The 15,038-nt window shown below is 58.7% G+C and overlaps 1 protein-coding gene across 1 annotated transcript in view; it reads right to left on the bottom strand.

The window, feature by feature from the left end:
* Window positions 1-8: 8 nt before the first annotated feature.
* GANAB (glucosidase II alpha subunit) overlaps window positions 9-15,038 on the bottom strand; it is a 25,027-nt gene continuing 9,997 nt past the window's right edge. Inside the window, exons 9-23 of the mRNA XM_041410547.1 lie at window positions 14,288-14,441; window positions 11,776-12,011; window positions 9,776-9,902; window positions 9,425-9,504; window positions 8,809-8,952; window positions 8,351-8,447; window positions 8,144-8,245; window positions 5,740-5,983; window positions 4,783-4,847; window positions 4,583-4,659; window positions 4,429-4,503; window positions 3,855-3,968; window positions 3,255-3,367; window positions 2,044-2,144; window positions 9-153 (exon numbers count right to left, since the gene is read on the bottom strand). Coding sequence (XP_041266481.1) covers window positions 44-153; window positions 2,044-2,144; window positions 3,255-3,367; window positions 3,855-3,968; window positions 4,429-4,503; window positions 4,583-4,659; window positions 4,783-4,847; window positions 5,740-5,983; window positions 8,144-8,245; window positions 8,351-8,447; window positions 8,809-8,952; window positions 9,425-9,504; window positions 9,776-9,902; window positions 11,776-12,011; window positions 14,288-14,441 — 1,839 coding nt within the window. The 3' untranslated portion in view covers window positions 9-43. The remainder of the gene's footprint in view (window positions 154-2,043; window positions 2,145-3,254; window positions 3,368-3,854; window positions 3,969-4,428; window positions 4,504-4,582; window positions 4,660-4,782; window positions 4,848-5,739; window positions 5,984-8,143; window positions 8,246-8,350; window positions 8,448-8,808; window positions 8,953-9,424; window positions 9,505-9,775; window positions 9,903-11,775; window positions 12,012-14,287; window positions 14,442-15,038) is intronic.

The following is a 15,038-nucleotide window of genomic DNA, read 5'->3' as shown; positions in this document are numbered from 1 at the left end:
TTCGGGGGGATTTGGGGGGGGGTCCGGGGGCCCCCCCCGTCCATTATCGCAGGGAGATGCTCCAGTCAGCCCCGATGGGGACCCCCGGGCGCCGCAGGGTCAGCACCGAGCGCTCGGGGTCGTGCTGGAAATGCAGCGGGGTCTGGGAACCGCCTGGGGGGGACACGGGATCCGGGGTCAGGGATCCCAAATTTGGGGTCAAGGATCCCGAATTCCAGCTCGGGGACCCCAAAAACCCGTCAAGAACACAAAATTCCCCTCAGAAACATCAAATTTCCCCTGAGAGACCCCGAATTCACATCAGGGACCCCAAAAACCCATCAAGAAGACAAAATTCCCCTCAGAAACCCCAAATTCTCCATGAGGGACCCCAAATTCTCCGTGAGGGACCCCAAATTCCCCTCAGAAACAAAAAATTCTCCATGAGGGACCCCAAATTCTCCGTGAGGGACCCCAAATTCCCCTCAGAAACAAAAAATTCTCCATGAGGGACCCCAAATTCACCTCAGGGACCCCAAATTCCCCTCAGAAACCTCAAATCCTCCATGAGGGACCCCAAATTCACCTCAGGGACCCCAAATTCCCCTCAGAAACAAAAAATTCTCCATGAGGGACCCCAAATTCACCTCAGGGACCCCAAATTCCCCTCAGAAACCTCAAATCCTCCATGAGGGACCCCAAATTCACCTCAGGGACCCCAAATTCCCCTCAGAAACAAAAAATTCTCCATGAGGGACCCCAAATTCACCTCAGGGACCCCAAATTCCCCTCAGAAACCTCAAATCCTCCATGAGGGACCCCAAATTCACCTCAGGGACCCCAAATTCCCCTCAGAAACAAAAAATTCTCCATGAGGGACCCCAAATTCACCTCAGGGACCCCAAATTCCCCTCAGAAACAAAAAATTCTCCATGAGGGACCCCAAATTCACCTCAGGGACCCCAAATTCCCCTCAGAAACAAAAAATTCTCCATGAGGGACCCCAAATTCACCTCAGGGACCCCAAATTCCCCTCAGAAACAAAAAATTCTCCATGAGGGACCCCAAATTCACCTCAGGGACCCCAAATTCCCCTCAGAAACCTCAAATCCTCCATGAGGGACCCCGAATTCACCTCAGGGACCCCAAATTCCCCTCAGAAACCTCAAATTCTCCGTGAGGGACCCCGAATTCACCTCAGGGACCCCAAATTCCCCTCAGAAACCTCAAATTCTCCGTGAGGGACCCCAAATTCACCTCAGGGACCCCAAATTCCCCTCAGAAACCAAAAATTCTCTCAAGGACAACAAAATCTCCCCTCAGGGATCCCAAATCCTCCCTCAAGGACCCCAAAAAGCCCCTCAGAAACTCCAAAATTTCTTCAGGATCCCCCCCAAATCCCCCCCTCTGACCCCTCATTGTCCATCCTGAGCCAGGCACTCTCCGGCCCCCCCACACCCCCAGGATGACCCCTCCAAAACGCCCCCTAAAAAACTCAAAACCCCACCAAAACCCCCCCCTAAAACCCCAAAACCCCCCAAAAATCCACTCAACACCCCCCCACACCGTGGGTGCTCAGCAGGGTGCTCTCCAGCCTCCCCACACCCTCAGGATGACCCCTCCAAAAACCGCCCAAAACCCACCCTAAAACCCCTCAGAAACCCCCCAAAACCCACCCTAAAACCCCTCAGAAACGTCCCAAAATCCACCCAAAAACCCCTAAAACCCCCCCAAAATCCCTCTCACCATGGGTGGTCAGCAGGGTGCTCTCAGGCCTCCTTACACCCTCAGGATGACCCCTCCAAAAACCGCCCAAAACCCACCCTAAAACCCCTCAGAAACGTCCCAAAATCCACCCAAAAACCCCTAAAACCCCCCCAAAATCCCTCTCACCATGGGTGGTCAGCAGGGTGCTCTCAGGCCTCCTTACACCCTCAGGATGACCCCTCCAAAAACCGCCCAAAACCCACCCTAAAACCCCTCAGAAACGCCCCAAAATCCACCCTAAATCCCCCCAAAACCCACCCTAAAAACCCTCAGAAACCCCCCGAAATCCCCCCTCACCGTGGGTGGTCAGCAGGGCGCTCTCCGGCCGCCCCACCCCCAGGATGACCACTCTCTCCAGCCAGGCCGGGGTGGACATGGACCCGCGGGGGTCAGCAGAGCTGAGGGGGACAGAAGGGTCACAGGGGGGGTCACAGCCCCCCAAAAATCTCCCCCAAAAAAATCTCCCCTGACCCCTCAACCCCATCACAGACAGGGCCCAGGAGAAACGGGTTTGGGGGGCTCTGGAGGTGGTTTTGGGGTATTTTGGGGCTGTTTTAGGGATATTTTAGGACCATTTTTGGATACCTGACCATGAGGGTTCTTAGGTGTTGTTTTGGGGTGGATTTGGAGGGTATTTTTTAGTATTTTGGGTTATTTAGGGCCAGTTTTTTCCCTCACGTTTTCCCGCCCTTTTTCTCCCCTCAAGTTTTCCCGCCCTTTTTCTCCCCTCACGTTTTCCCACCCTTTTTCTCATGTTTTCCCGCCCTTTTTCTCATGTTTTCCCGCCCTTTTTCTCCCCTCACATTTTCACGCCCTTTTCTCCCCTCACGTTTCTTGCCCTTTCCCCACCTCACACTTCCCTTTTTCCCCTCTCATTTTCCCGCCCTTTTTGTCCCCTCACGTTTCCCTTTTTCCCCTCATGTTTCCCACTCTTCCCCCCCTCACACTTCCCTTTTTCCCCTCATGTTTCCCACCCTTTTCCCCCCTCATGTTTCCCACCTTTTCTCCCCTCACATTTTCCCGCCCTTTTTCCTCCCCTCACGTTTTCCCGCCCTTTTTCTCCCCTCACGTTTTCCCGCCCTTTTTCTCCCCTCACGTTTTCCCGCCCTTTTTCTCCCCTCACGTTTTCCCGCCCTTTTTCTCCCCTCACGTTTTCCCGCCCTTTTTCTCCCCTCACGTTTTCCCGCCCTTTTTCTCCCCTCATATTTTCCCGCCCTTTTTGTCCCCACATGTTTTCCTTTTTCCCCTTCACATTTCTCTTTTCCCCCTCACATTTCCCCTTTTCCCCTCACATTTCCCCCCCGTTTTTCCCCTTTGGTATTGGGGTGTTTTGGTTACTTGCCCGTGAGGGTGCCTGAGAGGTTTTTTGAGGCAGTTTTGGGGATATTTTAGGGTAATTTTAGAATATTTTTGGGTACATGGCAGTCAGGGTACCCTGGGGCTGTCTCAGACAGGATTTTTTTAATATTTTAGGACATTCTGGGCTATTTTTGGGATATTTTGGGTACCTGGAGGTGAGGGTGCCGTTGGCGAAGCTGAAGTGTCGGTGTAGGAATGCGTTTTTGGTGTCATAGTCAAAGCTGACGCCATCATCCAGGTACAGATCCCCCTGCGCCGTGCCCTGGGGGACAAAAGGGGGTTTGGGGGGGTCCCAGAAAGGTGTGGGGAGGTTTTGGGGGGGTCCCAGAAGGGATTGGGAAGGTTTGGGGGGGTCTCAGAAAGGTTTGGGGAGGTTTTGGGGGGTCCCAGAAAGGTTTAGGGAGGTCTGAGGGGGTCCCAAAAAAGTTTTTGGGCGGTCCTGGGGGGTTTGGGGCGATACTGGAGGGAATCTCAGTGGATTTGGGGGAGGTCTTGTGGGGTTTGGGGGGTTCCTGGAGGAGTCTGGGGGGAAAATGAGAGGTCAGGAGGTGCCTCAGAGGGTTTTTGGGGGTCCCAGGAAGGGATTTTGGGGTCCCTTGGGGGGGATTCGGGGTCCCTGCACTCACCTGGAAGGGGTTTGAGGGAATTTTGGGGTTCCTGGCAGGGGTTTTGGGGTCGCTGTACTCACCTGGGAGGAGTTTGGGGAGGGTTTTGGGGTCCCTGGGGGGGTTTTGGGTCCCCACGCTCACCTGGGGGCTCAGGGCCACGTAGAGGGTGAAGGGGTCGCCCCTCATGGCCTCGGTGGAGCGGCGAGGCCGGTCCTGGCGCGGGATCACCGTCCCACCCCGCTGGAACACCGGGATCTGGGGGGCACGGAGGGGTCAGCACCCCGAAAACCCCATTAAAAAAAAAAACCAAATCCCCCCAAACCCCTCCCAGAAAAAAAAACCAAAATCTCCCAATGCTGGAGGTGATTTTGACCACTGTCCCTCCCACCATTGGAACACAGGGATCTGGGGGGATCCAGAAGTTTTTTGGGGTCCGCAAGGGGATTTTGGGGTTGCCATGGAAGTTCTGGAGTCTCCAGGGAGGTTTTTGGGGTCCCAACCCCCTCCCCAAACCCCATGAGCCCCCCCAAAAACAACCCATGGTGCTGAGGGTGATGGGCACCACCCTCCCCATGCAGGAACAGGGAGATCAGGGGAGGATTTTGGGGTGTCCAGGGGGAATTTTGGGGTTTCCAAAGGGAGTTTTAGGGTATCCCGGGGGTTTTGGGGTCCCATAATCCCCCCAAACCCCTGGAGCCCCCCAAAAAAAACCCACTGTGCTGAGGGTGACGGGCACATAGAGGGTCTGGGGCGCCCGGTGCTGCTCGTGGGTCTCGTCATTGTACCAGACCTGGGGGGAAAATTTAGGGTTCAGGAGGGTCATGAACCCCAAAAAAATCCTAAAAAAACCCCAAAATCCCCTCACTCACCTCTCCCTCCCCAGGCAGGTACACGTTGACCCCACGGGCACCCGGCTCCGTCACGGGGTGCACCAGGAGCACCCGGTCTGGGGGACAGGGGTTAGCAAGGGAGAAACCCCAAAAATGACCCCAAAAGGGATCCTACAAGGGGTCAGGGACCCCAAAAAGGGAGTCAGGGACCCTAAAAAGGGTCAGGGACTCCCCCTCACCGAGCAGATACTGGTCATCCATGGCAAAGGTCTGGGGGTCATCTGGGAATTCCATCCACAGGGGCCTGGGGGGACAGCGGAGTTTGGGGTCAGGGGGTTTGGGGGCACTTTGGGGATTTGGGGTCAGGGGGATTTGGGGGCGTTTTGGGGGTTTGGGGTCAGGGGGATTTGGGGCTAGGAATCTGGGGTCATCAGGGTTTGGGTTCAGGGAATTTGGGTTTATCCTGGATGGATTTGGGGTTACCCTAGGTAAGCTTTTGGGATGGATTTGAGGTTTTTGGGGTGGATTTGGGGTTTTTGGGGTTGCACACCTCATGACAGGGATGAGGTGGCAGTGGTAGAAGGCCGTGTACCACGTGGGCAGCAGGGGGGTTTGGGGTTATCCCGGGTGGGTTTTTGGGGTGGATTTGGAGTTATGCCGGGTGAGTTTTTGGGGTGGATTTGGAGTTATGCCGGGTGAGTTTTTGGGGTGGATTTGGGGTTCTTCTGGGTGGGGTTTTGGGGTAGATTTGGGGTGGATTTGGGGTTATTCCGGGTGGGTTTTGGAGTGGATTTAGGGTTATTCTGGGTGTGTATTTGGGGTGGATCTGGGGTTATTCCGGGTGGGTTTTTGGAGTGGATTTAGGGTTATTCCGGGTGTGTATTTGGGGTTATCCCGGGTGGGTTTTGCTGTATCTCAGGTGGGTTTTTGGGGTGGATTTGGGGTTATTCCGGGTGGGTTTTGGGGTGGATTTGGGGTTATTCTGGGTGGGTTTTTGGGGTGGATTTGGGGTGGATCTGGGGTTATCCCAGGTAGGTTTTCCTGTATCTCAGGTGGGTTTTGGGGTGAATTTGGGGTTATTCCAGGTGTGTATTTGGGGTGGATTTGGGGTTATCCCGGGTGGGTTTTTGGGGTGGATTTGGGGTTATCCCGGGTGGGTTTTGCTGTATCTCAGGTGGGTTTTTGGGGTCACACACCTCATGACGGGGACGCCCTGGCGGTGGCAGTGGTAGAAGGCCGTGTACCACGTGGGCAGCAGGGCGTAGCGGCGCCGCAGCGCGCTCCTGACCAGCGCCAGGTGCTCGGGGCTCAGCAGCCAGGGCTCGCGCCGCGCCGTGTCCAGGTGGGCGTGGGCGCGGAAGAAGGGCTGGAAGGCCCCGGCCTGGTACCAGCGCACCTGCAGCTCCGGGCCCGGGTTCTGGAAAAAGCCGCCCACGTCCGCTGCCAACGGGGCAGGGGGGGCAGTGAGCCCGGATCCTGAGCCCAGATCCCGGTCCTAGATCCTGGTGCAGGTCCTGGTCCCAGCCCTGGTCCCAATCCTGGTTCTGGTCCTGGTCCCAGCCCTGATCCCAATCCTGGTCCTGGTCCTGATCCTGGTCCCAGCCCTGGTCCCAATCCTGGTCCTGGTGCTGGTCCTGATCCCAGCCCTGACCCCATTACTGATCCTGCTCCCAGTTCTGATCCTAGATTCTGGTCCCAAACCATTTCCTGATCCCGATCCCAGCCCTGATCCCAATCCTGGACCCATTCCTATTCCGGATCCCATCTCTGACCTCATCCCTGACCCCATCCCCAATCCCTGACCCCATTCCCTATCCCATATCCCATATCCCAATCCCAGTACTCCCAGTGCTCCCAGTTTGGCTCACCCCCACAGAAGGCCAGCCCGGCCAGCCCGAAGCTCAGGCACATGGGGATGGATGGAGACTCCTGACCCCATTTCTTATCCCATATCCCAATCCCTGACACCATTCCCTACTCCGTATCCCAATCCCTGACCCCATTCCCTATCCCATATCCCAATCCCTGGCCCCAATCCCACTATCCCCAGTACTTCCAGTGCTCCCAGTTTGGCCAGCCCGGCCAGCCCGAAGCTCAGGCACATGGGGATGGATGAAGACCCCTGACCCCATTTCTTATCCCATATCCCAATCCCTGACCCCATTCCCTATCCCATATCCCAATCCCATTATTCCCAGTATTCCCAGTGCTCCCAGTTTGGCTCACCCCCACAGAAGGCCAGCCCGGCCAGCCCGAAGCTCAGGCACATGGGGATGGATGGAGACTCCTGACCCCATTTCTTATCCCATATCCCAATCCCTGACACCATTCCCTACTCCGTATCCCAATCCCTGACCCCATTCCCTATCCCATATCCCAATCCCTGGCCCCAATCCCACTATCCCCAGTACTTCCAGTGCTCCCAGTTTGGCCAGCCCGGCCAGCCCGAAGCTCAGGCACATGGGGATGGATGGAGACTCCTGACCCCATTTCTTATCCCATATCCCAATCCCTGACACCATTCCCTACTCCGTATCCCAATCCCTGACCCCATTCCCTATCCCATATCCCAATCCCTGACCCCAGTCCCACTATCCCCAGTACTCCCAGTGCTCCCAGTTTGGCCAGCCCGGCCAGCCCGAAGCTCAGGCACATGGGGATGGATGGAGACTCCTGACCACATTTCTTATCCCATATCCCAATCCCTGACCCCATTCCCTATCCCATATCCCAATCCCTGACACCATTCCCTACTCCGTATCCCAATCCCTGACCCCATTCCCTATCCCATATCCCAATCCCTGACACCATTCCCTACTCCGTATCCCAATCCCTGACCCCATTCCCTATCCCATATCCCAATCCCTGACACCATTCCCTACTCCGTATCCCAATCCCTGACCCCATTCCCTATCCCATATCCCAATCCCTGACACCATTCCCTACTCCGTATCCCAATCCCTGACCCCATTCCCTATCCCATATCCCAATCCCTGACACCATTCCCTACTCCGTATCCCAATCCCTGACCCCATTCCCTATCCCATATCCCAATCCCTGACACCATTCCCTACTCCGTATCCCAATCCCTGACCCCATTCCCTATCCCATATCCCAATCCCTGACACCATTCCCTACTCCGTATCCCAATCCCTGACCCCATTCCCTATCCCATATCCCAATCCCTGACACCATTCCCTACTCCGTATCCCAATCCCTGACCCCATTCCCTATCCCATATCCCAATCCCTGACACCATTCCCTACTCCGTATCCCAATCCCTGACCCCATTCCCTATCCCATATCCCAATCCCTGACACCATTCCCTACTCCGTATCCCAATCCCTGACCCCATTCCCTATCCCATATCCCAATCCCTGACACCATTCCCTACTCCGTATCCCAATCCCTGACCCCATTCCCTATCCCATATCCCAATCCCTGACACCATTCCCTACTCCGTATCCCAATCCCTGACCCCATTCCCTATCCCATATCCCAATCCCTGACACCATTCCCTACTCCGTATCCCAATCCCTGACCCCATTCCCTATCCCATATCCCAATCCCAGTATTCCCAGTGCTCCCAGTTTGGCTCACCCCAGCAAAAGGCCAGCCCGGCCAGCCCGAAGCTCAGGCACATGGGGATGGAGATCCGCAGGTGCTCCCAATCGGCCGTGTTGTCCCCGGTCCAAACCGCACCTGGTGGGGTTTGCGGGGAGGTCAGGGGGGGTTCCCCTCCATCCTGACCCCCCCCCAGAATTCCAGGATTTGCCCAAAATCCCGGGATTTCCCCCCAGTCCTCACCGTAACGCTGGGAGCCGGCGAAGAAGGCGCGGCTGAGCACGAAGGGCCGGTGCCGCCCGCCCGAGCGCCGGATCTGCCCCTCGGCCGTGGCCTTGTGCTGGCAACGGGGAAAACGGGGTCAGCCACCCCAAAGCTGACCCCAAAGCCCACCCGAAGGGACTGGGGGGTCCTAAAGGGGTTTGGGGGGAAATGAAGGGGGAATTGAGAGGGTTTGGGGGTCCTAAAGGGTGTTGGGGTCCCTGTGAGGTTTTGGGGGTGTCCCTGGGGGGTTTTTTTGGGGGGGGTCTCACCACGTAGAGCCCGTAGAGCTTGTGCAGCTCGCGGTGCTCTCAGACCCCAAGTTCCCAAGGTTTAGGGGGGTCTCTGAGGGGTTTGGGGGGCTCTGGGAGGTCGGGATTTTTTTGGGTCCCTATGTGGTTTTGGGGGTGTCCCTGGGGGTTTTTTGGGGGGGGTCTCACCACGTAGAGCCCGTAGAGGTTGTGCAGCTCGCGGTGCTCCCAGCCCCCGAAGTGCCGCGCGTCCTTGTGCATCGTCACCTCGGGGCCGCTGAACACCGACGGCTCGTTCATGTCGTTCCACGTGAACAGCGCCTCCGTGGAGCCCTGCGTGGACCCCAAATCAGCGGGGGGACCCCAAAAATATGGGGGGAGGGGTTTCTAAAACCCTCCCAGGGGATCCCCAAAAATCGGGGCGGAAAGGCAAAGTGGGGTCTCCAAAAAGGCACCGAGGGAGAAGGGTGAGAGGGAGAAAGGGGTGGGAAGGGATTTGGAGGGGTTACCTAAAACTAGGGAGGGTGTGGGGCTCAGGAAAGCCCAAAAATCAGCAGGGAAACCCCAAAAATATGGGAGGGGTCTTAAAACCCCCAGGGGGTTCCCCAAAATCCCCCCCAAAAAATGGGGTGGTCTCCAAGGGAAAAGAAGCCCTAAGGGAAGAAGGTGAGAGGGGGAAAAGGGTGGGGAGGGGAATTTGGGGGGGGTCCCAGGGTCCTGGGAATGCTTTGAGGGGGGTCCTGGAACTCTAGGGGGGTCTGACAGAAATTTGGGGGGGTCTGACAGAGATTCTGGGGGTCCCCACCTCATACTGGTCGTAGGCAAACATGTTCGCCCACCACTCGCGCATCTCGGGGTTCGTGAAGTCGGGGTACGCCGAGGAGCCTGGGGGGGACACGGGGGGGCTTGTGACCCCTCTGGAGACCCCAAAGCCACCCCAAAACCACCCCAAAGCCACCCCAAAACACCCCAAATTCCCCCCAGCCCCACTGACTGGACCAACACCAGCCTTTGTAGCCGTTGCCATCATCGGTCATGACATGGAACTCCCCAAGCACCCCGAGACTCCCCAAAATCCCTTCAGGACCCCCAAAACCTCCCAAAAAACCCCTAAAAGCCCTCGAGGACCCCCCAGATCCCCCCCAGCCCCACTGACCAGGCCAGCACCAGCCCTCGTAGTCGTTGCCATCCTTGGTTTTGACGTAGAGGCCTCGTGCCCGCAGCTCCGTGTGCACCCGGTACCCCCCGTCCACCTTGATGTGAGGGTCCACGATGCTGACCATCTGTGGGGCAGTGTCCAGGGGTGAGTGACCACGGGGGAGTGACCACGGGGGGAGTGACCACGGGGGAGTGACCACGGGGGAGTGACCACGGGGGGAGTGACCACGGGGGAGTGACCACGGGGGGAGTGACCACGGGGGGAGTGACCATGGGGGGAGTGACCACGGGGGGAGTGACCACGGGGGAGTGACCACGGGGCACTGTCCAGGGGGGCAGCGGCCGAGGGAACGTTCCCAAATTCCCCAATTCCCACCCCGATCCCGGACACAAAACCACCCAGAGGAACCCCAAGGTGCCTTTGTGGGGTCCCCGCTGTCACTGTTTGGGCAGGGGGACCCCAATTCCCATTTCCATTCCTGATCCTGATCCCAGTCCCAATGTCCAGCCCATTCCTGGTCCGACTCCAACCCCATTTTCCATTTCCTATCCCCCATCCTGCTCCTGACCCCATTCTCTATCCCATCCCCATCCCAAACCCCATTCCCCACCCCAGTCCCATTCCTATTCCCAATCCCATTCCCAAGTGACCCCAAACCCACATCAAATCCCAATTCCATTCCTGTTCCCTCTCCCAAACCCAATCCCATTCCCCTTCTCATCCCCATCCTGCATTTCTGGGCTGCCAGCTGCTCCAGGAGCTTTGGGAATTCTGCAGGATCCCATCCCAATCCCAATCCCAATCCCAACCCCATTCCCATCCCCACCCTGCGTTTCCGGGCCACCAGGTGCTCCAGCATCCCCACGGATTTGGGAATTTTGTGGGATCCCATTCCCATTCCCAATCCCATTCCATTCCCAATTCCAATCCCGCTCCCATTTCCAATCCCAATCCCAATCCCAATCCCAATCCCAATCCTAACCCTGCTCCCACCCCAATCCCACTCCCATCCCCACCGTGTGTTTCTGGGCTGCCAGGTGCTCCAGCATCCCCTGAAGATTTGGGAATTTTGTGGGATCCCATTCCTAATCCCACCTAATCCCAATCCCACCCCATTCCCATCCCCACCCTGTGTTTCCGGACCACCAGGTGCTCCAGCATCCCCATGGATTTGGGAATTCTGCAGAATCCCATCCCAATCCCAATCCCATCCCCACCCTGTGTTTCCAAACAGCCAGGTGCTCCAGCATCCCCATGGATTTGGGAATTCTGCAGAATCCCATCCCAATCCCATCCCCACCCTGCATTTCCGGGCCGCCAGGCGCTCCAGCATCCCCTGATGATTTCAGAATTTGGCAGGATCCCATTCCCATTCCCAATCCCATTCCCATTCCCAATCCCACCCATTCCCAATCCCAATCCCATCCCCATCCCCACCCTGCATTTCCGGGCCGCCAGGCGCTCCAGCATCCCTGATGATTTCGGAATTTGGCAGGATCCCATTCCCATTCCCAATCCCATTCCCATTCCCAATCCCATTCCCATTCCCAATCCCACCCATTCCCAATCCCATTCCCATTCCCAATCCCACCCAATCCCAATCCCAATCCCATTCCCATCCCCACCCTGCGTTTCTGGGCCACCAGGCACTCCAGCATCCCCCGAGGGTTCGGGAATTTGGCAGGATCCCATTCCCATTCCCATTCCCAATCCCATTCCCACCCCATTCCCATCCCCACCCTGCGTTTCCGGGACGCCAGGCGCTCCAGCATCCCCTGATGATTTCAGAATTTGGCAGGATCCCATTCCCATTCCCAATCCCATTCCCATTCCCATTCCCAATCCCACCCAATCCCAATCCCATCCCCATCCCCACCCTGCGTTTCCGGGCCGCCAGGCGCTCCAGCATCCCCCGGGGGTCCGGGAATTTGGCAGGATCCCATTCCCATTCCCATTCCCAATCCCAATCCCAATCCCAATCCCACTCCCATCCCCACCCTGCGTTTCCGGGCCGCCAGGCGCTCCAGCATCCCCCGGGGGTCCGGGAATTTGGCGGGGTCCCAGGTGAAGTAGCGCTTGCCGTCGGCGTGCTCGATGTCCAGCCAGAGCACGTCCAGGGGCAGCTCGTGCTCCTCGAAGCCCCTCTCCACGGCCTCCACGTCCGCCTCGTCCTGGTAATTCCAGCGGCTCTGGTGGTAGCCCAGGGAGAAGAGCGGGGGCAGAGCCTGCGTGCCTGGGCAAGGGGCACAAACGGAGTGAAATCCCCCAAAATGACCCCAAAAACGGGGATGGGGCAGGGCCAGAGGAGAGAGATCCCTTAAAATAATCCTAGAAACGGGGTAGGGTGGAAACGGCCTGAAAATAACTCTAAAACTGGGGGTGGGTTGGGAATTCCCTGAAAATAACTCTAAAAAAGGGAAAAGAGGTGGAAAACTCCTAAAAATAACCCTAAAAAAGGGAATGGGGCAGAAATTCCTAGAAAATAACTCCAAAAACAAAAACTGAACAAGATTAAAGCTGAGAAATCACCCAAAATTCCCCCTGAAAATGGGAATGGGGCTGAAGGAGAAAAATTCGCAGCGTCCTGTACCAGTCAGGGCTGTACTGGTGTCCCTGTCCCCACCCCAGTGTCCCCAGTGTCCCCAGCATCCCCAGTGTCCCCATGTCCCCCCTGTCCCCATATCCCCAGTGTCCCCGCTGTCCCCGTGTCCCCGCTGTCCCCACTGTCCCCACTGTCCCGGCTGTCCCCAGCATCCCCAGTGTCCCCATGTCCCCCCTGTCCCCATATCCCCAGTGTCCCCGCTGTCCCCGTGTCCCCGCTGTCCCCACTGTCCCCACTGTCCCGGCTGTCCCCAGCATCCCCAGTGTCCCCATGTCCCCCCTGTCCCCATATCCCCAGTGTCCCCGCTGTCCCCGTGTCCCCGCTGTCCCCACTGTCCCCACTGTCCCGGCTGTCCCCAGCATCCCCAGTGTCCCCATGTCCCCCCTGTCCCCATATCCCCAGTGTCCCCGCTGTCCCCGTGTCCCCGCTGTCCCCACTGTCCCCACTGTCCCGGCTGTCCCCAGCATCCCCAGTGTCCCCATGTCCCCCCTGTCCCCATATCCCCAGTGTCCCCGCTGTCCCCGTGTCCCCGCTGTCCCCACTGTCCCCACTGTCCCGGCTGTCCCCAGCATCCCCAGTGTCCCCATGTCCCCCCTGTCCCCATATCCCCAGTGTCCCCGCTGTCCCCGTGTCCCCGCTGTCCCCACTGTCCCCACTGTCCCGGCTGTCCCCAGCATCCCCAGTGTCCCCATGTCCCCCCTGTCCCCATATCCCCAGTGTCCCCGCTGTCCCCGTGTCCCCGCTGTCCCCACTGTCCCCACTGTCCCGGCTGTCCCCAGCATCCCCAGTGTCCCCATGTCCCCCCTGTCCCCATATCCCCAGTGTCCCCGCTGTCCCCGTGTCCCCGCTGTCCCCACTGTCCCCACTGTCCCGGCTGTCCCCAGCATCCCCAGTGTCCCCATGTCCCCCCTGTCCCCATATCCCCAGTGTCCCCGCTGTCCCCGTGTCCCCGCTGTCCCCACTGTCCCCACTGTCCCGGCTGTCCCCAGCATCCCCAGTGTCCCCATGTCCCCCCTGTCCCCATATCCCCAGTGTCCCCGCTGTCCCCGTGTCCCCGCTGTCCCCACTGTCCCCACTGTCCCGGCTGTCCCCAGCATCCCCAGTGTCCCCATGTCCCCCCTGTCCCCATATCCCCAGTGTCCCCGCTGTCCCCGTGTCCCCGCTGTCCCCACTGTCCCCACTGTCCCGGCTGTCCCCAGCATCCCCAGTGTCCCCATGTCCCCCCTGTCCCCATATCCCCAGTGTCCCCGCTGTCCCCGTGTCCCCGCTGTCCCCACTGTCCCCACTGTCCCGGCTGTCCCCAGCATCCCCAGTGTCCCCATGTCCCCCCTGTCCCCATATCCCCAGTGTCCCCGCTGTCCCCGTGTCCCCGCTGTCCCCACTGTCCCCACTGTCCCGGCTGTCCCCAGCATCCCCAGTGTCCCCATGTCCCCCCTGTCCCCATATCCCCAGTGTCCCCGCTGTCCCCGTGTCCCCGCTGTCCCCACTGTCCCCACTGTCCCGGCTGTCCCCAGCATCCCCAGTGTCCCCATGTCCCCCCTGTCCCCATATCCCCAGTGTCCCCGCTGTCCCCGTGTCCCCGCTGTCCCCACTGTCCCCACTGTCCCGGCTGTCCCCAGCATCCCCAGTGTCCCCATGTCCCCCCTGTCCCCATATCCCCAGTGTCCCCGCTGTCCCCGTGTCCCCGCTGTCCCCACTGTCCCCACTGTCCCGGCTGTCCCCAGCATCCCCAGTGTCCCCATGTCCCCCCTGTCCCCATATCCCCAGTGTCCCCGCTGTCCCCGTGTCCCCGCTGTCCCCACTGTCCCCACTGTCCCGGCTGTCCCCAGCATCCCCAGTGTCCCCATGTCCCCCCTGTCCCCATATCCCCAGTGTCCCCGCTGTCCCCGTGTCCCCGCTGTCCCCACCTGTCAGTCTCCCGTACTGGGCAGTGACATCGGCAGGCCCCGGTCCCAGCAGCAGGAAGACGTCGATGACGCCGCTCTCGGACATCCAGCGCACCTCGGTCTGGGGGGTCTCACCCCCCCCCTGCATGTAATCCAGCAGCTTCCCAAAAAGGGTCTGGGGGTGGGACAGGGGGTCAGCAACCCCAAATTCCCACTGGGATAAACAGAGATCCACCCCAGCCCCCTTAAATCCCCTTCAAAACCCCCCAAATCCCCCTCTTGGACCCTTCCAGTGGTGTTGGAGCTGATGTCCTCACTGAAATTGGTAAAAACACCAATTTATTGTTATTTTTATTATAGCTTCCCAAAAAGGGTCTGGGGGTGGGACAGGGGGTCAGCAACCCCAAATTCCCACTGGGATAACTACAGATCTCCTATATCCCCCTTAAATCCCCTTCAAAACCCCCCAAATCCCCCTCTTGGACCCTTCCAGTGGTGTTGGAGCTGATGTCCACCCTGGTTTTGGCCCCTCAGAGACCCCAGACCCCCCCCAAATCCTCTCCAGAACCCCTCAAACCCCCCCACCAGACCTTCCCGGCTGTGTTAGAGCTGATGTCCATGCAGGACCCCCCAAACCTCCCCCAGACCCCCCTGCCAGACCTTTCTGGCTGCGCTGGAGTCAATGTCCACCCAGCACCCCCCAAGCCCACCCAGGACCCCCAAAATTCCCACAAACCCCCCCAGACCCCCCTGCCGGATCTTCCCAGCCATG

This window comes from Onychostruthus taczanowskii, unplaced genomic scaffold, assembly GCF_017590055.1.
Source record: "Onychostruthus taczanowskii isolate IOZ18803 unplaced genomic scaffold, ASM1759005v1 scaffold327, whole genome shotgun sequence".
Taxonomy (NCBI): domain Eukaryota; kingdom Metazoa; phylum Chordata; class Aves; order Passeriformes; family Passeridae; genus Onychostruthus; species Onychostruthus taczanowskii.
Note: the sequence above shows the minus strand (reverse complement) of the source record. Positions and strands in the feature narration are given on the sequence as shown.